The sequence below is a fragment of the Lactuca virosa genome, chromosome 7 (genome assembly GCF_052849685.1).
Source record: "Lactuca virosa cultivar CGN04683 chromosome 7, Lactuca_virosa_CGN04683_v6, whole genome shotgun sequence".
In the NCBI taxonomy this organism is placed as follows: domain Eukaryota; kingdom Viridiplantae; phylum Streptophyta; class Magnoliopsida; order Asterales; family Asteraceae; genus Lactuca; species Lactuca virosa.
Window position 1 is genome coordinate 168,386,381 of NC_136432.1, and position 26,174 is coordinate 168,412,554.

General features: G+C 38.7%; 2 protein-coding genes and 1 pseudogene across 2 annotated transcripts; all 3 read right to left on the minus strand.

The window, feature by feature from the left end:
* Positions 1 to 8,355: 8,355 nt before the first annotated feature.
* Positions 8,356 to 9,441, minus strand: LOC145127300 (F-box/kelch-repeat protein At2g43270-like). The gene has a single exon (XM_079062518.1). It carries the CDS (start codon positions 9,439 to 9,441, stop codon positions 8,356 to 8,358), a length of 1,086 nt encoding a protein of 361 aa, XP_078918644.1.
* A 9,764-nt stretch (positions 9,442 to 19,205) lies between these two features.
* On the minus strand, positions 19,206 to 21,122 carry LOC145127301 (putative F-box protein At3g16210). Its single transcript, XM_079062519.1, has 2 exons — positions 21,069 to 21,122; positions 19,206 to 20,276 (listed from the first exon to the last, which is right to left on the minus strand). The coding sequence occupies exons 1-2, from the start codon at positions 21,120 to 21,122 to the stop codon at positions 19,296 to 19,298; spliced, it is 1,035 nt and encodes a 344-aa protein (XP_078918645.1). The 3' UTR covers positions 19,206 to 19,295.
* A 2,666-nt stretch (positions 21,123 to 23,788) lies between these two features.
* LOC145124988 (cytochrome c oxidase subunit 5C-2 pseudogene) lies at positions 23,789 to 24,082 on the minus strand (annotated as a pseudogene).
* Positions 24,083 to 26,174: the final 2,092 nt, after the last annotated feature.

Genomic DNA, 26,174 nt, shown 5'->3' on the forward strand with positions numbered 1-26,174 from the left:
AAACCATGAGGGTGTAATTCGAACTTTTCAAAATACTAGAGTTTTAGAATTTAAATATTACATAATTAAACTATTAATCAAAATTTTAAATTCCAAAACTTGAGGGCAAGTTTTGAAACATTTCAAAACATTAGGTTTTAGAATTTAAATATTTCAACATTAAACTTTTAATCAAAATTTTAAATTCCAAAACTTGAGGGCAAGTTTTGAAACTTTTCAAAACATTAGGGTTTAACTATTTAAATTTCAAAAACAAAACTTTTAAGTTCAAATTTAAACTATAAAACCTAAAGGGAATAATTTGAAACTATTCAAACTTACTAGGGATCAAATAACAAATAATATAAATCAAACAATTAATTTTGTGATTATCTATATTTGACCTAATCCAATTTTAGTCACAAGATAATTACCAAATAATTTGAATAATCTATATTTATCATATAAAGAAACTATTATTCAAAAGATTTGAAATTATCTTTTGTTTTGGTAAGGATAATCATTTACATACAATAAAATTCGGATTTTATTATCAAAAAACAATTTTGGCATCAATCCTACAGCAAAACAGCAAGTAAATCCCGAAATATACTCTGTCAGGCTCCCGGACTCGCCGAGTCAGTCCTGAACTCGCCGAGTAGGGCCAACTCGCCGAGTCCAGATATTGACTCGCCGAGTTGAGTCGGGCAGAGGCAAGAAAAATGATTTTCAGTAGAAAAACGACAATTGCATCACATACAACAGAAACCAATCAAGTCTCTGATACCACTGATGGATTTTAAGCATAAGAACAATCCTATGTGCTCATACAAACCCTAATGCTTGGATCTAGGTTTCTCTATTGTACATGCAATGAATCCAAGACTTACAAACCCTAGATCTATCAAATAAGAACTGAAATAAGGGTTTAGTAATTACCTTTGATTGTTATATAGCAATAACAATTAATCCTTGCTTTGATTGGCTTCAGAAAGCTTAGTGCCTCAAGTGTTGCACCTCTAATGGAGTCACAAACACCACTAAGCAACTTGGATGAAGAGGGAGGAGAGAGGAGGCACCAAAAATGGCTGGAAACCCTAAAGGATTACTTGTCCACGTTTTTGGGGCTTAAGGGTCCTTTATATACATGTAGGCTATTAGGGTTTACAACTAGGAAACCCTAATCTGGCTGCTTAGGCCCTAAGCAGCACATGGACTCCTTTAACATATCCCTTGGACGATTTCTAATGGGCTTCCCATAGAATTCATCCAACCTATATATTATTAGGTGATTCATAGCCCAATCGTAATTATCTTATAATTACAAATCCAGTCCCCTAAGTTTAATTAATCTCTTTTAGCCATAAAATTAATTCTTAATTAATTCTTGACTAATATTAATTAAACTATATGATTTCTCCTTTAATATATTATTCTTATAATATATTAATAAATCATAATTAAACCTTTCTCTCCTTAATTCATCCTACATATTGCTATGGTGAAGGCAACCCAAAAGGACCATGCTCATAATCGGGTCAAGTACATACCAAAATAGTTATGGACTTAGACACTAATCCAACAAACACAACCCATACGAGAAATGCAATTCTCTTGAACATCTAATGACAGAACACCCATGCGTCTAACACTCGCAACTGACTCCACTATCTTCATGCTACCAGTCCTTCCCTAGCAACGGTAGTGCCTTGAACTCCAAAGTTCATCCATAGACAATCGTCAACCATACCTGAACCATGATAGAACCACCGAACGCTTACTTCACTGGAGAATTATCGTTCTAACCCTGACCTAGTATCCTCTAATTAATACTCCTGCACAGATCCCGACAAAGATCCGGAATGAGAACGGTACACGCGGAACCCACTCCGCAAGATGCGTCCCTCTGTGGGTTCATCAAGGACTTTTCGGCATGCAGGATGGCATATGTGATCCTTGATAACCCATACACTGGCAGAAAACCAATCCGAGATCTGACTTATCCAAACTCACTCACAATTCCAAAGCGATACGTATTCCCAACATCCATCTAGTAGCAGTAAAAGATGACATGCCCGCAACATCTGGAGGAATCCTAATCACCTTCTGCTGACATAACCAACCCCGTTACACTTATAGCAACCTAAACCCTTGGAGCGACAAAATCTCTTGTGCACTTTCCCGTACGTGTTGCACTGACTCAGGCCCTGCTGTCCTTTCACCCGATGATCAGAAGTCATGGGTCTCCTCCCGAGACCCTCTACTATACGCACCTGGCACGAACCTCTCTTCTCAAAGTGCTCCAAATCGATCTCGCATCTGCAACCTCTTGGAATTCATATCCTTCATGGCCTGACACCCTGTCGCGCTCACTAGTTCACTTGCCCATGGCTAAGCTGCAACAACTGGACCATCCTCCGTCCCCAAACCGGGTCACAAACTCTTCCCCGAAGCTTCTCAGATTCTCCAAGACTCTCACCGATTCGAGTATGGATCCTGTGCTTTCAGTAGTACGGGCCCAATACTACCTTCCACACCTATCCATACTTTCCTCAGCAATCCTCCCGAATCCTCCAAGTCACTTCCTCAAACTGGTACACACAAATCTCACTGAGCCTCACTACTAACCCACTTAAACATATCTTAGGCTTTCCTAGGTTCCCGTACCCACCCAGTCCTCAGCTGCTGAAAGATTTCTAGCAATGTCAACTAGCTACCTCATGAATGTAGCTAGCTCACATTACTAAGAGTCCCACAAAGCACAAAGCAAACAACATTCAGACAATGGAAAATCTAACCATCATATTCCAATCGAACCATTCTATCATCTACTCAGGAGTCTATACATGCAATTCAAAGGATCATACAATCAGGCATAATCTAAACATGCTATCCTATCACTGACTGATCAGTACTATCATGCAGCTCATAAAGCACACACACCAGGCGCATAAGGCATCCTTCCTAGATCCTCAGCTCTAGTCTAGCATGCAGTTCTCATACACATACAGTAGCCATATAGGGCATCCTTCCTAAATCCTTAGCTCTAATCTAGCATTCAGTTCTCACAATCATATCATAACATAACATGTATGGGTATCTTGGGGAAAACTTACTTGAGCTCGGCTGATTGCACGCATCACACACCTTGTTCTTTTCAAAGTTCCTTCTTCTCTTTTCAAATTCTTTTCAAAATTCTTTTTAGAAAATGATTTTCCTTTTGAAAATTTCCATACCAAGTCCTTAGTTTGAGTCCAGTCACACTCGAGAGTGTGTCCGAATCCCTCAAACCAAGGCTCTGGTACCAACTTGTAACATCCCAAAATTCAAGGCCAAAAATTTCATTTTTAAATAAGTTATTATAAAACCATAAGTATAAAAACATCCATAATAACATCTCATGTCAAAGCCCAAGTGATGCGCTGCGATCGAGCCGGCTCCTTTCCTTTGAAAATGAAGTACCTGAAACCAAAACTAAAAACCGTAAGCACGAAGCCTAGTGAGTTCCCCCATCATACCACATACCACAAAACATGCATACTGTCGGGCAATTCTGGGGTGCCCGACCTACCCATGTCAAGCTGTTCTGGGGTGCTGACCTACCCTGTCAGGCGATTCTAGGGTGCCCGACCTACCCATGTCAAGCCGTTCTGGGGTGCTGACCAACCCGTGTCAGGCCATTCTGGGGTGCCGACCTACCCTCCGGTTTATCTCAACCGGCTACGGGGACTATTTCACCCCCTACTACTACCACATAATATCATAGCATAATCATACTGTCAAGCATATATGGCGTGCCCGACCTACCCTTCGGTCCTAACGACCGAACTTGGGGACTATTCCCCTATTACTACCACTAACACATATAACATATCATAAACATACTGCTAGGCATGCATGGGTTCTGACGACCCCTTCGGTATCTTTCAACCGGTATCCGGGGACTATTTCACCCTTACTACTGCTAACATGTATCACAAAGCATCCTAGCACACAAACATAACAGATAATGACAAACCATATAATTATCACGAAGACAATCGTCTAACAAACAACTCCTACTAGTGGGTCGGCATTGTGGCCGTAGACCCACCTCTACTGGAAGGTAACTCACCTCACACTGCTGAAGTCCCGTAGACACAATCCCAGCTGCTGGATGACAGATTCTCGATCTGTCAATATCAAATGTAACACTCCAAATCAGGTATGACCTTGTAACCCTTGAAGTATTCCTATTATAGCATAAGAGGCCCTTAAGTACGTTGGGCGTACTTATGAGTACGCTTAGCGTACTTGGCAAGGAGGATCGCAGAGAGGCAGCACGTACGCTGGGCGTACCAGGAGTACGCTGGGCGTACGTGCCAGGATGTTCAAACCCTAAAATCTGGACTTGAGACCTATATAAACACCCTTAACTCTTTTGAGCCTCACCCGTAACAGCCTCCTTCACCTTCAAACGCCTCTGAAAACCCTAATATCATTTGTGAGTGCATTTTGAGCTTCAAGAGTGCATCTTGGTCCTTTTAGTGTTCATCCAAGAAGAAAAAGTTGTCAAGGAAGCTTGTAGTGTCATTTGGCTTCAAGGACTTGCATATTGTCGACCTTGAGGAGCTTCTGGAGGTATAAAGCTTTCACCTTTGCATTTAAATCACTAGATCTAGCTAGGGTTTTCTAATTTTGTCCCTTTGGTTGGTTTTGGACATCCTCTTGTGAGCTAAGCAACTCCAAAGGATGGAAATGACATATCTGAGGTCCCTTAGTCCTTTTTCAACATAAAAATGGAGTCTTGGTGGGTATTTTGACCTCATACATGGGTTAAGAGCTTTAAAAAGGTCTTAATGAGGGTGTTGGGAACATATGGGACATGCAAAGGCATAAAGTTGCCAACTTTATGCCTTAGGTCGTCTTAATAGGGTTAGATCTGACTTCTGGACGTAAAGGAATCGAGTATTAAGCACTTAATGGAAAAAGTGCTTAATCTGTTTGTACGTTGGGCGTAACCTAGTATACGCTGCGCGTAAGCCCTAGAACCCCAGTACGCTGCGCGTACGAGGATGGTACGCTAAGCGTACGCATCACAGTTGGGCCGAATCTGTTTTGCGCCCTTGAGCTATTGGGCCTCATTTGATTATTGGGCATAGTGGTATTCTGAGAAATTAAGTCATATCATCTGTTATGGGCCATGGACATATTGATTGGTCCTTATTGGGCCAAGAGGCCCATTAAGGATTTTGGACTTGGACTTTGGGCCCATTAGCAAGGGATGGATAATTGGGCCTTAGGGAAGGGTTTGGAGTTTGGGTTTCCTTTGATTGTGATGTCCTAACATGGGTTAATATTATTATTCAACACGGGAGGTTACCGACTGTTAGGAGAGAGCAGCTTTCGCATTCAGCAGACTGAGGTGAGTCTTCTCACCATACCCATGGGTCTAAGGCACCAAAGCCGGCCCATTATGTGATCATGATATATGTGTTGGTCCTTATGTGACTTGATATGATATGTGATTTGTGATGATATGTGATTATGTGTTTTGCATGGAAGACCCCGAGGGGGGGGGGAGCCTGTGGCATTAGATATAAGACCATGTGGGCTAGCTCATGGCAATCCTAGGTAAAGACCATGTGGGGGAGCCCATGGCATTGGATGTAAGACCATGTGGGTTAGCCCATGGCAGTCCTAGGTAAAGACCATGTGGGGTAGCCCATGGCATTCCTGCAGGTTTTATGTATGCATGGCTTATGTGATATGTGTGTGGCTTTAATTAGCTAACATGATATATGTATGTGTATTGTGTGTGGTATGCTCTGGGGGACTCACTAAGCATTTCGCTTACATGTTGTTGATTTGTTTCAGGTACATCTGAGCCCAAGGGCAAGGGCAAGGCGTGATGGCGCGACATGCACTCTATCTCTATTTCACTGATATGTTTTTGGAGACACTCTGATGATTTAAATAAGTTGTATTGAATACTGATTTGAAAACAATTATGTTGGGATTTCATGGTCCAATGTTAGGGTTTTCTAAACCCTAATTAGGGTTTCCAATCCCATCTTAGCCAATAGGCCCAATAGCTAGGTCTTTTGATCAATTAGGGTTCATTAGGCCCATTAGTCACATGTTTGGGCTTTTAGATCAATTAGGGCTTCGTTGGGCCCATTAGGGTTTCATTGGGCCCACTAGGGTTTTAGTCCCTTTGTCCAAACATCCCAACGAGTCACAATGCAAACGGGGCACACCGCCACCCGACATGGCGGCTGGTGGCGGTAGCCACCACCTCACGGTGGTGGTTAGGGTTTCTTTTTCATTATTCCCCTTTCTAATACATTTTACAAAGCTTTAATCCCAAATAAACACACACTAAAAATAAACACCACACACAACTAAGCTAAACACACACATACATAACCACCTTGTGGTGGTCGGCGGTGGCGCGTGGCGGCAGTCACCACCTCACGGTGGTGGTGATGCCTTTTCCGAGAATTCCCGGCAAACACACACGCCCACAAACTGAAACACGCACACTTTCACATCTATTTCTCGGACAGAGAAGCCAACCACCCATTTGATGGTGTATGGCAGCGGCAGTGGTGATTTTATGATGGCAGCCACCACCTCACGGTGGTGGCGGTGGTTTTTGTTGGTTCCCAGTCACACAGCCACACCACACGAATCTGAAACAACAGCGCCCTTGAACCCACGTGAGACACGAACTCGACCGCCTCTCGGGTGGCAAACGATGACCGGAGCAGCAACGCGTTGCACAGGCGGCGGCGGCGGGCCTGTGACAACGTAACAGAAGAAGAACGGGGAAGGAAAGGGGGTCACGACGCCGACTGGTGAACGACAACAACAACAGCTCACGTCCCCTAACTGCCCACGACCCCGACGACCAAGGGGCAGTCTTCGTCGACAAAGGAAGGAATGCATCGGCGGCGTTTCTGGTGGTTCTACGACGTTTGTTGACAAGACAGCAAGCGGGCTGGGCTGTCGGACTCGGTGATGCCAAAAGGGGTGGCTGAGGAGGGCTTCTTTGATGATGGTGGCTACCGGAAGTGAAGAAGGAGGTGGCGGCCGGTGGGAGACATAAGGGTGGAGGGATGCGGCTGCAAATGGTCGATTAGGATTAGGGTTTGTTCGCTAAATACCCGACGCCCTTAAGCATTTTACCATAATGTCACAATTAGCCCCTCCATTCACATTTTCTTTCAAAGTCAGCCCATATTTTACCCTTTTAACCCCATCCATGTAAATCCCTTACAAATTAAGTCCCATATTTTACTAGGTGGCCCCTCCCCCTACAATTATTTTCAAATGAGGTCCATAATTAACTCTTTAGCCCCTGTCTTCTAAAATCTTTACAAAATAAATCTCGAATTTATACTTTGACCCCCGAATATTCCAACTTATGGCATTAGGCTTCCCAAAACCAACACCTTGCTATATAATTATTCATTTCAGGGCTACGATTTATTCATTAATTTCGTCTATTTATTTATTAAATAAACGGGGTGTTACATACTGCCCACATATAGTTACAGAAACACAAAGCCACAAAATTAAATAATGTTATGAGTTATGAGAAATTAAAGATAGATTCTCACATACATTATACATACTCACGTGTATATCTATTAAAGTTTAATCGCTAAACCTAACTACCGTCAAATTCAACATATAGTAGATATTAGTTTTTTAAATAATATGTATATAATATAAATTAGTGATTTATTGTTTGTACGCCTTCGGTGCGGTTCGGTTTTGATGGACCGGTTTCTAGGTAAAAACCGCACCGCACCAATAACTTCGGTTTTTGTGAAAATAAAATCCGCATCCTCGGTTTTTGCATCGGTTTCGGTTTTTCGGTTGCGGTTTTGTCGGTTTTTATTTTCTCGGTTCGGTTTTTGCTCACCTTGGTCAAGATGTTGATGGTCAGATGAACGAGCCTCCATACGCTAGCCTCATGCACCGATAATTGAGTGCCCTGTCGCTAAGTGGGACACCCAAGCAATTGAATCACATGCGCTATAGGTTAGAATCAAATTCGTGCTTAATGATTTTGATTCACCTAGCTGTACTATGCCTGATGCGCCCTACAACTTGATGATCTTTGATTGTCAGCAAAGGTTGAAGATGATGCTCCTGATGACCCTAGACTAGCGCAACTGTCAGGTGAAGAGACGCCTACTAGGTGCTCGACGAAATGCCAGATCGTATGTGAAGTTCTAAATGTGCTCACATGGAGAAAAATGTACTTGATGCACTGGAAATTACATATTTGTTTATTCACTAAAAAAACCCTTTGTATCAATGACAAAGACCAAAATGGTAATTAAAATGCGTCAAAATTCAAAATGTAAGGTTGTTATTTTTTCTTCATAGTTCTTCCGTTTCACCAATAGTCTCCCCCGTGTCTAACAAATAAAGGCTTTCGACACACTGATAAAAGTAACATAAACTTGAAGCAGCATTGAAGTCGCCTACTCTTGATGGCACCCCCGTCTTGCGATTATAAATTTGGAGCCCATGAGAATGAGTATTTAGCAACAAATCACCATTGTTGGTCGGTTGTGGTTGCAATTGCAAAGCTCCTAGAACATAAAGTTCATCTGTATTCATTTTAAAAACCACAGACCAAGAAGCATCTCTCCATACCCAAATCCATCTTTCATTAAATTCACGACGATGAGAAATCAAAGTTAAAGAACCTTGGATGGTTGTTAGTCCCGTCGTCAACCAATGCCGGTTGGATGTAGGCATCATACCAAAAACATGAGTGCTCAAATCAAATGTTAGTATACAACAAATGCCTATGTCGTTTGGTTCTGTTTGATAAACATGTATCACCCAACACAACACTCCATTGAAAAACAAGGCATCATGTTGCACACTACAAATCTGATTTTCATGTTTAGGGGATGCAATCTCACACCAAGTGCCACTCTTCACCGCATAAACAAATGAATGGTTTTTGACATTTGATATCCGAACAATTTTGTAATCATCACTGATTGGATCGAATCCAAAGCCAATACCTTGCAACAAAAAGGATTCAGATCTCCGAGGAAATTCAGGCACGTTTAGTTTGCGCCTGATTGAAGGGTTGCATAGAGTAAAACCTTTTTTAGTCCGCAAACAGAAAATTTCATTACATGAACCAATAGTTCCCCCAGAAGGGAACAAGATTGTTGTTGTTATACCAATGTATCCACGTTTGGGACACAAATACAATGGCAATTCCTCATCTCCATGTAAGGTATAAAAAGATTCTGCTTCTTTATTTTGATGTCTGAAGAGGATTTTTTGTGGGGATCGAAAAGTGTGCATGCGTATAAAACCAGGGCTAGAAATACAACTATGTAACGATTTAGAGAGTGATCTAAATCGGAGGAGGGATTTGGGTGGTAGTCTTGTAAATATTTCAGCAATGAAATCTTCGCATAGATAATCAGACATCTGCATTTTTTCAACAAGATACAAAATCAGTTGCAATCAAAATTATTCTCTGTTTTCATAACTTTAGAATTGTCAATATTCATGGTTGTGTAAACTAACATTGACTGTGAACGACGAAGACTTGGAGAATGTGGAAGTTTCCTTCAAACTTCAACATTGGATGATTTCTAGAATACCATTCTACACATGTGGTTTTAATTTGTCAAGAATGGGTGGTAGCATGTTTGTCAAGAATGGATGGTAGCATGTTTGTCAAGCTTGGATGGTAATAGACAATTGAATTCATACATTCATTTGCCTATAAAAGGAAATGAAACCAAGCTTATTAAAAACACCACACCTCAAATTACATCTTCATTTTTCTCTCATATTCATACAAATATATATTTGATATATTTGTTTTTCTTTCCTCTATCTCTGTAAACACTGAATATTATAGTAAATTGGTTCTCGGCTTCCTCCGCCCGTGGTTTTTCCCGATTTGGGTTTCCACGTAAATATCGCGTGTTTTTTTCTTTTTATCGTTCGATTTATTCTTGGTTGATTATTCAAATAGTTTTATATTCCGTTGAATCGTTATCGTGATATTTGGGTTTTATACTTCGATCTTGAAGTTATCGATTATTTATTGTAGTCGATTTGTCTACAATTGGTATCAGAGCTATCCGGGTTTTCCGATAACGATTCGTAAAAAACTATTTTCAACCATGTCATCGATGAAGTACGATATTCCTTTACTTGACAGAAACACAAGATTCCCTCTCTGGCAAGTAAAGATGAAAGATGTGTTGATCCAAATGGATCTCCACAAAGCACTATTAGGAATGGAGAAAATGCCGGCAACTTGGTCGACTGAGGAAAAGGAGATGAAAGATCTAAAGGCGTCGTCGCAGATCCGTCTGCATCTTTCTAACGACGTTCTCCAAGATGTGTTGAAAGAGACATCCGCAGCGGCTCTCTGGCTAAAACTCGAGCAGCTACTTATGACGAAAAGCTTGCTCAACAAGCTACACTTGAAGCAACGACTTTTTAACCTAAAGATGGGTGAAGGTAGTTCTTTGTCTGATCACCTCTCTACCTTTAAAGAGCTTGTAGGAAATCTGGAGAATATGGACGTCAAATACGAAGATGAAGACTTGGCGTTATTTTTATTATCTTCTCTCCCAGACTCCTACGATCACTTTCGTGACACCATTATCTATTCTCGGGACACTCTTGTCCTTGACGAGGTAATGACTGCTCTTGATTCAAAGGAAAAGATGAAGCAGATAGTTGGGAACAGTAGCAACGATTCTAAAGCCGAAGGTCTCAACATTAGAGGGAGACCTAACGAGAGAGGTAGCTCTTCACAAAACCAATCTAGATCTAAGTCCAAAGCCAATCGCAAGTATTGCAATTATTGCCACAAGAAGGGACATCTGATCGATGAATGTTTCAAGTTAAAGAACAAGGAGAAAGCAAAGGCAATCGCAAAGGGAAAAACAACCAATAACACCGTTGAAGCTGATGTTGCCGAAACTCGTTCCGATGGCGAGCTTCTATCCGTTTCAGACTACGGTTTAATGACCACGAGTGAGTGGGTACTTGATTCAGCGTGTACTTTTCATATGAGCTCCAACCAAAGCGTTTTTCATTCATATGAAAAGGTTAACGAAGGCCACGTTCTAATGGGTAACGACACTTCGTGTCGTATTATTGGACGGGGTACACTCAGGTTCCGCATGTTCGATGGCGTTGTTCGAACGATTCAAGATGTGAAGCACGTATCCGGTCTTAGGCGAAATTTACTAAGTCTCAGTACTTTCGAGAAGAAAGGTTACGAGTTTGTTGGCAAAGACGGGAAACTCCATATTTTCAAGGAAGGTTCTGTGGTCATCCGAGGAGTTAGAAAATCCGCAAACCTTTACATTATGGATGGGCAAGTTATCTCCGGCGAAGTCTCGGTATGTTCTAAATCCCTCTCCAACGCTGATCGCTCTCGTCTATGACACCTCAGGCTCGCTCACATGTCATACCATGGTATGAATGAACTAAGTCGAAGGGGGTTGCTCGGGGAGCACAAATCAATCGAACTTGAATTCTGTGAAGATTGTGTATTTGGAAAGCAGAAGCGAGTGAGTTTTATCGGTGGCAAACATACGATGAAAGGGCCACTTGACTACATACACTCTGATTTATGGGGACCAGCGAAGGTTACATCGAAAGGTGGAGCCTCTTATATGCTCACGATCATTGACGATTTCTCAAGAAAGGTATGGTCGTTCTTCTTGAAGTCAAAGGGAGAAGTATTCCAAACTTTTAGAGATTGGAAAGTATTGGTTGAAAAGCAATCAGGTTTTGAAGTGAAATACCTTCGTACTGATAATGGACTGGAATTTTGTTATGAATAATTCAACTCCTATTGCCGTAGGGAAGGAATTACGAGGCATCGCACCGTAGTTCAACACCACAGCAGAACGGCGTAGCGGAACGTATGAACCGCACCATCATGGAGAAGGTCCGATGCATGCTATCTCATTCGAAGTTGCCGAAGTCTTTTTGGGCCGAGGCCGCTTCAACCGCATGCTACATTATCAACTGTTCCCCTTCTCGTGCTATTCAAAAGAAGACCCCATTTGAGCTTTGGTCCGGCCAACCTGCTGATTACACGAAATTGATTCCATTTAGATGTCCAGCATATGCCCGAGTTGATAACGGTAAATTGGAACCGAGGGCAATTAAATGCGTCTTTCTCGGATATCCAACAGGTGTTAAAGGGTTCAAATTATGGAGCCCGGAGCTAAGCAAGGTTTTGACATCTAAAGATGTGACCTTCGATGAAAAAGCCATGCTTCATCCTGTCTCCAACATTCAGACCAGAGAAAATGAAAATTCGGAAAAAGACAAAGTTCGAGTGGAGGTGGAGTTTCCTTTAAATTCATCTTTCGAGGACCAGTCTCATGAAGGTGTCGAGGTTTCTCAACCCTCGAATAATCAACATTCCTCTTCTCATGAGCCAGCCGAAGCTCCAAGCCAACCTCACAGTCCCTCCATTGCAAGAGATAGACCTCGCAGACAGATTGTACCTCCAAAGAGATATGTTCAAGCCAATTATGTCGCTTATGCACTTACAGTTGCCAATGAAGTTGAGTCTGTTCTGGAGCCCACAAGCTACAACGAGGCCATTCAATCCAAACATTCTAATAAGTGGATGGTTGCCATGCACGAGGAGATGAAATCTCTTCAGAAAAATGGCACATGGGATCTCGTTCCAGCTCCAAAGGGTATGAAGACAGTTAAGTGCAAATGGGTCTACAAGTTGAAGGAGGCTATCCACCCTGGTGACAAACCAAGATATAAAGCTCGTTTGGTAGCCAAAGGCTACAGTCAAATCCCAGGTATCGATTATACCGACATTTTCTCTCCGGTTGTGAAACACACGTCAATACGTGTCTTGTTGGGATTAGTTGCCTCTCATGACTATGAATTAGAGCAACTTGATGTTACTACAACATTCTTAAATGGTGTGCTTGAGGAAGAGATATATATGCAACAACCTGAAGGTTTTGTAGCTCCTGGCAAGGAAAGCTACGTGTGCAAATTGAAGAAGTCTCTTTATGGCCTCAAGCAATCTCCTCGACAATGGTATAAAAGGTTTGACTCATTTATGACCAGTCACAAGCTGAAAAGGTGCACCTACGACAGCTGCGTTTACTACAAAAAGTGTGACGATGGTTCAGTGGTCTATCTACTTTTATACGTGGATGACATGTTAATTGCAGCGAAGAATATAAAGGAGATTCAAAAGATAAAAGACCAGTTGAATGCTGAGTTCGATATGAAGGACTTGGGTGCTGCCAAGAAAATTCTAGGAATGGAAATAGTGTGAGACCGTAGTGCAAGAACTCTATACCTTTCTCAACAAAGCTACATTGAGAAGGTTCTGCACCGTTTCAATATGCATGACGCAAAAGAAGTCAGCACTCCTTTCACAACCCACTTCAAGCTATCATCCGCCTTAAGTCCTACCACCGAAGAAGATATAGCATACATGGCAAATGTACCATACTCCAGCGCTGTAGGATCTCTTATGTATGCTATGATTTGTACACGTCCAAATTTGTCATATGCGGTAAGCATGGTGAGCAGATACATGGCGAATCCAGGAAAGGAGCATTGGGTTGCTGTTAAATGGGTTTTTCGCTACTTGCGAGGTACTTCCTCTTTATGTCTGCGGTTTGGAAAAACCGATAATGGAGTACTTGGTTATGTGGATTCCGATTATGCAAAGGACTTGGATAAAAGACGATCGATTACAGGGTACGTGTTTACTTTGGGTGATTGCGCAGTTACAATCTACTGTAGCGTTATCCACCACTGAAGCCGAATACATGGCTGCTACGGAAGCAGTGAAGGAAGCCCTCTGGTTGAAACGGTTGATAGGTGAGCTTTCAAACAAGTTATCTGTTAACACTGTTTTTTGTGACAATCAAAGTGCAATATTTCTGACGAAGGATCAAATGTTCCATGATCGAACGAAGCATATTGATGTTCGTTATCACTTCATCAGAGATGTTATTGCTAAAGGCGATATTACAGTAAACAAGATCAGCACCAATGATAATCCTGCTGATATGTTCACTAAAAGTCTTCCAATAGCCAAATTCAAAGCATGTTTGGATTTGGTGGGTGTTTCAGATCGCATTTGAGCCTGATAGGCTCGTGGTGGAGGAAGTATATTTACTTTTCAAAATCAATTTTTTCTCATATGGTGTTTGCAGATTCTTATAGAGATTTGGAGTATGATGAGCTGTTGATAAACTGTTTTGCATGATCATTGTGCAAGTTAAAGTTTTTTCATCCTGTCTCATTTGAAGTCAAGGTGGAGATTGTGGAAGTTTCCTTCAAACTTCAACATTGGATGATTTCTAGAATACCATTCTACACATGTGGTTTTAATTTGTCAAGAATGGTTGGTAGCATGTTTGTGAAGAATGGATGGTAGCATGTTTGTCAAGCTTGGATGGTAATAGACAATTGAATTCATACATTCATTTGCCTATAAAAGGAAATGAAACCAAGCTTATTAAAAACACCACACCTCAAATTACATCTTCATTTTTCTCTCATATTCATACAAATATATATTTGATATATTTGTTTTTCTTTCCTCTATCTCTGTAAACACTGAATATTATAGTAAATTGGTTCTCGGCTTCCTCCGTCCGTGGTTTTTCCCGATTTGGGTTTCCACGTAAATATCGCGTGCTTTTTTCTTTTTATCGTTCAATTTATTCTTGGTTGATTATTCAAATAGTTTTATATTCCGTTGAATCGTTATCGTGATATTTGGGTTTTATACTTCGATCTTGAAGTTATCGATTATTTATTGTAGTCGATTTGTCTACAGAGAAAATGAAAAAAGTAAGTAGTTGTGAACGAAAGCCACTGGGCATTTATATGCTTATTTATGTATGTATATATCAGTCATACAATTCGATTTAGTTTTGTTTGTCATATTTGCAATCAATAAGAAATATTCTATAAATGTTATTCACAGGATTACAATTTGGTGAATCTGAACATTGTTGTAGCCCATCGCATAAACTATAAGGCAAAAAAAGAAAGCTGTGGCCTGTGGATCACGATGAAGAAGAGGATTTTGGATGTAAGTATGCCCATCCCTAGCTGTATATAACTCCTTTAGTCCTTTCTACACCCTGTTTGGGCTGCTAAAATGAACAATGGGCCGGCCCTTATACATATATATTGCATTTGGAGAAGTTAGAGCATACCAAGTAACATGAAAACATTGAATACTTTTTAAGGAGCATTTATAAGTTGTAGAATACAACAATTAAGATTAAATATATTTATAACATCTAAGTTTTAATTTTATCTTTTCGGTCATGATGTTTTCTCATGACTCCTCTCCAGTTAACCGCCCAAAGAAGTAGTTGTACAGCTGAACCTCGACAACATTAAAAACATGCGTGACCAAAACCAATGTAGAACTCACAGACGCCTAGAGAATGATCTAAAATACATTTTCAAACTATAACCACCATTTTTTTTTTTAATTTCTAAACTACCAACTATTGCTCATTCACTTTACCTCAAAAACTAGATATTCGTCAGAACAACTTCGAACGTTTTTAAAGCTCGAACGGAAAATTCAAGCAAAATATGATGATTAATTATGCATTTTAGTTTTATTAATATCATTGTAATTTTTATTTTCATATTAGTGTAATTTTTTTTGTTTTATTAATGTAATTTGTATTCATTTTATGAATGGAGTTTATATTTTGCTTTTGGAAATGGAATTTTTTAAGCGTCGTATTAAAATAAATAAAAAATAAAAAGATATGAATGATGTGGAGTGGTATTCCTAAGGTTAGTGGTGTAGTGAAGCTGAGACGACCCATTTTTAGAGTAAGGACATAGTGAACCATATCCTATAGGCCATTGGCTTACTACCTCACCATCACCGGAAAAAACATCCAATCATCTCCATTTTCCAGCACAGGCGTTATTCTGGATCAGATATTGTGAAGAAAATGTTGGTCCGAAGATCAAATATGGGTTCATCTTGTGAAGAAAACGAAGTCCAAAGCACATAAATGGGTTCATCATGCATGGATTCAATTTTTGGTATTCATTTGGGTTCGATTGGTTTCATCATGAACACGAAGAACAAACACCTACACTTACTCTCTCCTTCTCGCATTATCACTTTCTTATTTTTCATTTTGTTTTGTTTTCTTCTTTCTTTTGATCCCATGATGTTTTCTCCTCTAGGTTCACACTAATTAGTAATTACACACAAAGATGACCAACAACCGAAAACCGATTTTACTTTCCTTTTTGTCATTTCCAATTCCTAAATGTTGCAATAATGAGCCCCACATCGAGCAAATTATTTACGTTAGGGCTCTCGTATCAGTGTCGTACTCTTCAGGATGTTATTGCTCAACAAACATAACTGTCTCTCATCTTTCTCCTTCCAGTCGACTGTGAGCTTTTCATTGGCTGGCCATAGATGCAGATTCTCATTATCTCCCTCGTGGAATTCAAACACAAGGGTTTGGGATTTATGGAAAAAAAAAAACAAAAACAAGAAACGGGAGTTAGACCATCTTCAACCGCACTCTATTTTTGAGTGAATAATAGTGCTAACAGTGATCCATCTCCAACCCAGATTTAATTTTCACTCTATTTTTTACACTAAAAAGAATAATCCAAGTATATATTCTTTCTCTCAAACTCTTTACATTTTCATTAAAACCACTTGAATTTGAAAGTTTTTTACTATTTATCTAAAATCTTTCGTTTTAATAGCTTTAAAATTTATATTATTATATAAATAGAACCAAATACATAATTTGTATAAAATAATTTAAAGAAAACATCATTTTTGGTCCTTTTGTTTTTTCCAAATTTGAAGTTTAGTCTCTAAGTTCAAAAATTCACAAATGGTCTCTGTGCTTTCAAAACTTTTGATGTTTGGTCTTTTTTGCTAACTTCGTCAGCTTTTGGCCATTAAGTGAAGGACATTTTCGTCATTTCACTATCTAGGGACCATTTATGAGGTTTTCTCTTATTTTATTTTATTTTATTTAAAAAAAATGAAATTTAATATGGAAAGGGTCTCTCTCTCTATCTCTCCCCCTATCTCTCTCTCTCTGATTAAAACCAAGACTCCATCTCCATGATTCCATCGTCGCCTCTCTCAATCGTGTTTGCAAAAAAGTTCCTGAAATCCTTAAAAAAATCAAATTTGCAGATCAGATCTTTGAAACTCAATTAAAAACAAGCACAAGCCCACACCCGATTTCTGTTCATAATTCTAATCTCCTTGATTCCATCATTTCCTCTCACAATCATCTTCCCCTTGCCATTCCAGATTTCGGTGAACACAATGTTTCACCTCCGACGATAACCTTTGCGCCACACATGTCTCCATTTTCACTTCAGAAACACCACACACGACTCCCCTTCCCTTCATTATGTCATCTCCGACCAGAGAAACCCTTTAGCACTGGCGATATACGAGCAATACACCGAGTTGAAATAAATCAAAAACCAAAAAACACATCAATTGAAGCTTACCAAAGTGTCGGAGACCTGAAGTTGTTCATAGGTGAGACTTAAATACAATCCATGGAAGTTACCGTCTTCGATTTGTAGAGATGCTTGAAGAGATCATACATGAATCTAGATTGCGGTATTCCAATCTAATTCAGGTGTTCCAACATCCTGAATTTTAACCAAAACTACTATGACGGGTTTACTAGTTTGAAGACACTGGAACATGTAACATCCAGTTCTTGCAAAGTGGACTCTTTCCTCAAATGTGGGTTTAAGCCTTGGGAAGCTTGGTCCTACACGGGGCATAGGTAGCCTCCTACACAGCGCGTAGAGAATCATGAAGTGAGATTTTAATGTTCCACGCAGGGCATAGATCTTGGTATGCAGTGTTTACCAGCCTAGAGCCCAAACCCTAATCTTGGGGTTCTGAGCCCTATTTAAGGGCTCTAACTCTCTTGAGGCCCTCCCATTCAAAACTTTTATTCCCCTAAACATTTCCTCTGAAACCCTAGACTCCTTTTGGTGTAATTGTGAGCTTAATAGTGTGTTTGTGTGATTTTGAAGAAATAAAAAGGTGGTGGAGTTGCTTAGAAGCTTGAATCAACCTTGGATCAGAAGTCTCTTTCTCTCATTCATCTCCAGAAGGTATAAAGTTTGTACCTCAATGCTTCCCATGTTAGATCTAGATTGGATGTTGAATTTTATGCCCTTTTTGGTCCCATAACCTTGGTTCTTATGAGTATGAGCTACTCTTGGCCATTAGAGTATCATTTCCAGTAGATTTTGGAGTTGTAAAGTCATAAAAATGGGATCTTGGCCTTTTCCTACCATCAATGCATGAGTTTTTGGTTTTTAGAAGTTGTCATGAGATTAGGGTTTGTCCTTGAGCCGTGGTAAGCCATGCAAATGCATAAAGTTCGGAATTTTATCACTTAGGACATTTATTAAGACCAGATCTGTGAGTTAGACATGGTGTCTTTCTGTATTAAGCACTTAATAGGAAATTTTGGCATCAATACAGTTTCGCAGGGCATAACTTAGGCTACGCATCTCGTAACCCCATACCCGTTTTTGTTGCCTTAGGCACAGGGCGTAGAGCACGAGACTTTGGAATTGGATCTGATGGAGTTACAGGTGTGAGGAGCCCAAATTTACTCAAGACACTACTGTAATTCATTTATGATTGCTGCTATTTAAGCAAGGTTAACTGCCATATTTTTTTCGTTGTGTCTTTTAAAAATTAAATATGTACTGTGAAACTAGAACCTACCGAGGAAAAGACAACTTCCCAGACCCATAGTGAAGCGAGGGCACATCCTCTAGGAAACAAACAAATCAGAGAAAGTGCATGTGGCTAGAATCGAACATGAATCTCCGAGGAAAAATTAATGAAGCGCTTCTTATCCAGTTGATCTAATAGATGGTTTTGTAAACATTTAAGTAAACTAATATATATTAACATATTTAATAGGTAATTTCGCTAGATTTCGGGCCTTATTTTTTTTCAGGGTGTGTGTCGGGCCTGATCAACAACTTTAGCCTCGAGAAGATCTCCTTTTATAGGCAAACAAGTGGGAAATTTTTTTTTATTAAAAAAAACCCTTTTTGTACCAATGACAAAAACCCAAATGGTAATTAAAATACGTCGAAAATCAAAATATAATGTTGTTATTTTTTTTTCATAGTTCTTCCGTTTTACAAATAGTCTCCTCCATGTCTAACAAATGAAGGGTTTCGACACACCAATCAAAGTTATATAACCTAGAAGCAGCATTGAAATCGACTACTCTTTATGGCACCCCCGTCTTGTGATTATAAACATGGAGCCCCTGACAATAAGTATTCAGCAACAAATCACCATTGTTGGTCGGTTGCGGTTGTAATTGCCAAACACCTATAACAAAAAGTTGATCCGTATTCAATTTAAAAACCCCAGACCAAGAATCATCTCTCCATACCCGAATCCAACTTTCATTAAATTCATCACTATAAGAAATCAAACCTAAAGAACTTTGGATGTTTGTTACTCCTGTCATAATCCAATGCCGATTGGATGTAGGCAATGGAATCATATCAAAAACATGAGTGCTCAAATCGAAGGTTAGTATACAAGAATTGCTTTTGACTGGTAATCCTGTTTGATAAACAATTAGCACCCAATGCAAGACTCCACTGAAAAAAAAGGCATCATATCTCAAACGAGAAATCTGATTTTGATGTTTAGGGGAAGCAATCTCACACCAAGTGCCACTCTTCACAGCATAAACAAATGAATTGTCTTTGACATACGATATCCAGACAACTTTGTAATCATCACTGATTGGATCAAACCCCAACCCAATCCCATCCAAAAAGGATTCAGATCTCCGAGGACATTCAGGAACGATTAGTTTGCACCTGATTGAAAGGTTCCATAGAGTCACACATTTTTTAAACAGCAAACAGAAAGTTCCATTACATGAACCAACAGTTCTGAAATTATTTCTAGAAGGGAACGAGATTGTTGTTGTTATACCAATGTATCCACGTTTGGGACACAAATACAATGACAATTCCTCCTCTCCATGTAAGGTATAAAAAGATTCTGCTTCTTTATTTTGATGTCTGAAGAGGATTTTTTGTGGGGATCGAAAAGTGTGGATGCGTATAAAACCAGGGCTAGAAATACAACTATATAACGATTTAGAGAGTGATCTAAATCGGATGAGGGATTTGGGTGGTAGTCTTGTAAATATTTCAACAATCAAATCTTCGCATAGATAATCAGACATCTGCATTTTTTCAACAAGATACAAAATCAGTTGCAATAAAAATTATTCTCTGTTTGCATAACTTTAGAATTCTTGTCAATATTCATGGTTATGTAAAAGATGTTCATCAACTAAGATTGACTGTGAAACTAATGAGCATGAGTAACTCCAACAGAAGTAATATATTTACACAAAAGTTCAATAGTAAAAGAGTTATGTTCTCAGTTACATGATCTAGGTCCATCTGCATGATTTAGGTCCATTTGTCATGCCTCCAAATTAACAACTAAATTCAAAATTGAGATAAAATGAAAAACGTAGGCGGTTGTGAACGAAAGCCATCAGCCATTTATATATATATATATATATATATATATATATATATATATATATATATATATATACTAGCCGTTACCCGCGCCAAGCGCCGGGCGGCAAATAGTTTCTTTCGGAAGTTAGTTTTAATGTGATGATTGTGTGATTTGTTAGACGTGAGCTATTCATTGCGGCCTTTTGGTAACTATTTTGTGTCGAATAGTTCATTTCAACGGATAGTTTCTAGCTAGGTGCATACAATACGGCAAAAGTTGAGTATACATTTGGAATTTCATGTAATAGTTCATACTTGATTTTACAATATATAAATTACAAAAATCTACAATCATGTAGTTTTGTATATTTATAACATGTCCAGTATAAACTACACCAATCTGCAATCATGTTGCTTCATCAGCTAGCCCTGCATTAAACATCAAATGAGCATATAAGATTCATATTTGAAGAAATTGTAAAATAATAAGTTGTTGATTGTACCTTGTTGATCACATAAAACTTCTTTGTACACAACGTTTGATGTGTAGATTCCATCATTATCAAACGTTTTTTCCGGCTTTACTAATACATTGGTATTGACATGTGATATTCCTCTTGACAACGCCACATAAAGTTGGCTATGTGAGAATACCGATTCTGGTAGATAAACACCTACGTTTGGAATTGTGTGTTGTAAGAGTAAAAAATAGGAACATATATTAGATTTATAGGTGGAATAAAGTATTCTACGATATAATTTCAGAAACTGATAATCATTCCAAAATTAAACAAATTGATATCATACTATAAATACTAACATTAACAAATATACTAAAACAATTAAAAAATCAATTTAGTAACTGTCATAAATAATATCAAAAATATTTTAAATCATACCAAAATTAATCACATTATTATAATATTTTAATTAAGATAATATCATACTAAAAATACTAACATTAACAAATATACTAAAAAATTTAAAAATCAATTTAATAACTGTCAAAAGTCATACCAAAAATATTTTAAATCATACCAAAATTAATCATATTATTATAATATAATTTACTTAAGATAATGTCATATTAAAAATACTACAATAACAAATATACTAAAATTTTTTAAAAATCAATTTAATAACTGTCAAAAGTTTCCGTTAATCCAAGAAAAAAAATTATTTTTGGATTTATGAGGAAATTTTGGTAGATTCTGACCCAAATCATCTGATATTTCCATTAATCCAAGAAAAAAAATTCATTTTCATTTAAATAAACAACTTATTCTATTATTAAAAAGATGAAATAAAGAATTAAATAAGTGAGTTCTTACAAAAGATATCCTCATGGCCCTTCTTGTATCATCATCTGTATCTTTGTAAATATCACGGAAAAACTTGTTAAGAGCTGCATTCCCATCCAGTTTTTCATCTTTTTCCTGAAAACACAAAAACACAAAACACAAAAGTTAAGTGAGTTATTGAATGTGTGTTTGTGTAATCAAAGTGTATTGTATACCTCCTTTTTCACTTGGGCTTCAAGCTTATCCCAGTCTTTGGTTGGTTTGAAGGAAGGATATGCAGGTCTTTGATTACCTGCATCTTTGCATCTTTGTAACTCCTGCTTCTCTATGTTTCAGGAGTTGGCTTCTCAAGCACTCGTTTATACGCTTGTAACACGCATCACAAAATGCTATGATGAATAATGCAGACATACAAATAGGATTATTTCTACAAATCATTGTTTTGAAAACCGGACCGGCACTGAACCGGCAGCCATACCGGTTCGATGGTTCAAGTGGTCGGACCGGTTGAACCGGTCCTAAAAAACGGATAGAACCGGATATATATATATAATCCATACAATATATATCCTTTAAATTACAAACTAATTTGCAAAAATAATCTATCATTTTAATTGTATATATAACTAATACTAAAACAAAGGAATGCAAAAAGAAAAAAAGTTAACTGGTAGTGAACATGCATCGCACATCGATGGATAACATATGTTTTAGCTTTGTTATCCTATTTAAAAGAAGGAACGAAACGCATAATTGTTGAGAAGTTAACAGCAATAGTCGACTTTTAACCGTTTTTTGATCAAACTGTCGGTTTTTTGCTAGTTCAATAACAGCCGGTTTTTGAAGCTTATAGAACCAGTGACTCAGCCGGTTCGCGGTTGAACCGGTTCAACCGGCCGGTCCGGTTTTCAAAAGAAGAGTAAATTGTATTTTTTGGTCCCTGTGAAACCTGGAAATAGGGACCAAAGTGGGAAAAAATCTTTTTGGGTCAAAACCGAAGAAAATTACGAAACATAGGGACAAAAAATGTAGTTAACTGAAAGAAAAAACAAAAGAACATACTGATCTGGGATCAAAGGTGTTGAGTTGACTTTGGGCTGAACAACATGACCAATTGCAAAAATACCACCACCATTGTCACCATCTAGACAATGTTCAAACATCTTTTTAACTTTTCCAGATGAAGCCAACTGTGAAATGATTGATGAATTTGATTTTCCAAAACCAAGAATCCCATCAAGTGCATCCTCAGATGAACCTAGATTCCCAGATTGTCTAGCACCACACCTGATTCAAAAAAAATTCTAAGGATTAGTATTCTGCTTTCCAGATTTTATACAATGGCCTTTGCTTTGATAGTCCAACAACATGGACTATATTGGAAAGCAACTAAAGCAAATCAAAAAAGGCATTATTTGGTCCTTCCAAAACTGCCCCTGAGAAGACGAAGAAAAAACTACACCACAGTCAACAAACCTGTGAACGAATCTTCTAGATCATATAGTGTAAGTTCTAGCTGTTAGAAGCATGGTAGGTCAAAAACTGTTAGCATACACATCCATCAAGGTCCATATACTCCAATCTTCCTAATTTACCTGATATCAGAAACAGAGAAATAGGTGTGATATGCAAATGTAAAAGTAAACGGCTTTCCATCAGTATTTGTATTTCTGATCCGGGATGTCAATATCAAGTCTCCAGCAGGTCCCAAAGTAACCCTCAGTCGATACTCAAAGCTACAAATGACATAAAAAATAGAATATAATTATTTATGAGAAAGATAAAGAACAAATTATCTATGATTAAAAAAAATAGAATAAAAAATGTGCCTGTGAGGCCATATCTTCAGATCCTCTTCAGTGGGCTTAAGTAGCAAATCAACAAAAACTCTATTGGATCTTTTGCACCTGAAGTCAACATAATTGGATTTTAGAATCGAAGATTAACCTAACCCAATAAAAAACCTTATTTTTTTTAAGAAAAAATCCAGAGTATCATCTCTGATTTAAAGAGTTGATCATAAACATCATTCTTCTACAACCAATACACTTATCTCACCCTTCTCCAGAAGGTCATAAAATGCCCTTGTTTTTCTTTGCTCATTCCAGTGATGCATTTTCCACAAACCACCACAAGCTAACCCATCCAATGATTAACTCCTTGACCACACTTGGGCCTTTCAACACTGGATGAGCAACCCTACCAGCAACCATGGTTAACTCTGTACTCAAAACCCAACAAACATGAATATCAGTAAATCTTCCCATGACCTTAAAGAAATTGTTGCCCATATAAATATGAGTATATGACAATAAACATACATGTCTAGAAATGAGGCAAATGTTACTTATATACATGCACTCAAACCTTCACAAGCAACTCTAACTCATGGATTTTAAAATGAATCAGATTGATAAAGATCAATTCACTATATATATGAACAATTTCGACACACATATAGAATAGAGAGAAATGAATAGAGTTTTTAGAATGTATTAAGATAACATACACAACACATCGAAAAAACAAAGACATACCCATTAAATGAGTAGACTTTTATTGCTATAATTAGCGTTTGCTCGCCTAAAGTTAAGGGCTATGAGTTTATACAGATCAGATGCTTTCCCCACCAATCATACTTCATTTTTCCATGATTTAAATTCATAGCTTGGACTGGAGCTAAAGCAAAAGATGAAAAATGCCCTAATCCATTACTAAGTCTATCAATAAACAATGAAAAATGGCGATAACAATTTTGATAGTAATCGATCAAGTTAAATAGCACATAGAAGTAAATAAATCGATTCAAGTTTATATTCATTATACAACAAAACAAATCGTATAAGCGTGAACACACCAACACACCAGAGTTTCCCCCAAATCGTTGCATGCTAGTCACAAATTCCAGATCCATTTGTATCCGACCGCGTTCCCCCAAATCGTTGCATGCTAGTCACAAATTCCAGATCCATTTGTATCCGACCGCGTTCCCCCAAATCGTTGCATGCTAGTCACAAATTCCAGATCCATTTTGTATCCGATCGCTGTGGTTTGTTAAGAATCGAACGAAAAGGTGGTTGATCGTGGCTACGGGATAGGGTTACGGCTACTCATCTTGACAGAAGGCAGAAGTGGCGGACAACGGTGACAGAAAAGGTGGAGACAGGTGGTGGTCCGCTGGTTGTGTGTGATGTTGCCGGAGTCAAGGACCTGACGTCGTGAGGGTGAAGAGATAAACAGAGACGGATGATATTTGGTATGATGGCGTCTGTTGTGTGTAGAGGAGATTAGGGTAAGATAAGGTAATACCGTGTAATAAGTCTAAGATGTGATAAGATTAATATTATTGTACTTGAGTTAATAGGTATTGTACCTTTTAATTTTCAAGAAACAGGCAATATGTTTAATAATATAGTAAGACAAAATTGCAAAAATGGTCCTTGTGGTATGCATTTTTTTGGGGTTTTAGTCCAAACCCCGACTTTTTTGGATTGGTGGTCCTTTTGGACTAGTTTGTATGTAAAAATGGTCCCTGTGAAAATTGAAATGACTAAATTGCCCTCTTGATATATTTTTTATATTTTTTCTATTTAATTTAATGTTTTATTAATAATAAAATGGGTCTCTCTCTCTCTCTCTCTCTCTCTCTCTCTCTCTCTGCATATGGAGTAAACAACAATTTTGTCTAACTTATGAAAATTTTGTGTCTTCTTCTTGTACCCAATCACCACCTCCATTGCAGTTACTGTGACCACCGGATACCACCCAACACCACCTTCCAGTCGTGACCTACCACCACTGATACCCACTTATACCTCCCTCTCTCTCTCTCTCGATTAAAAATCACCACCGAACACAACCCTCATTCCTCCCTACCCTCCCTCTCATCGAGCTCACGGGAAAAACGAGGCAACGAAGCAGCAGAAGCCGCCGGAGCAACTCCTGCCACCATCGTCGCCGCTGCTGTGAACCACCGTCGTCGTCAGCTGTTGATTCCGTCGGTCATCTCCGACCAGCCCCGTCACCTCTTGCGACCCCTGTATGTCCGATTTTCCCCCTCATTATTTTTGTTTTCCTTTTTGATCGATCAACAGTCTTGGATGAGGAAGAACTGGTCTCTGATTTCGATTATACCTCCTCTGATGTCGTCTACTGGTGTTATTGTTGTTAGGCTACTTTGTGAGAACTCCATTTTGCCTTCGTTATCTGTGCATAACCAAGATCTGATTTTGCCTTCGAATTCAAAGCTATAAGGGGTTTGTTGTTAAGAACCAGAAGTTGGTTTGTGGAGTTAAAGTATTATCCATG

What these genes read in the sequence shown, in the direction of transcription:
- LOC145127301 (XM_079062519.1), bottom strand. Translation starts at nt 21,122, where the DNA reads ATGGAATCTACACATCAAACGTTGTGTACAAAGAAGTTTTATGTGATC. An exon ending in AGTTTTATGTGATCAACAAG is followed by an intron (nt 20,277 to 21,068) that starts GTACAATCAACA and finishes GAAAAAATGCAG; the next exon opens with ATGTCTGATTATCTATGCGA.
- LOC145127300 (XM_079062518.1), bottom strand. Translation starts at nt 9,441, where the DNA reads ATGCAGATGTCTGATTATCTATGCGAAGATTTCATTGCTGAAATATTT.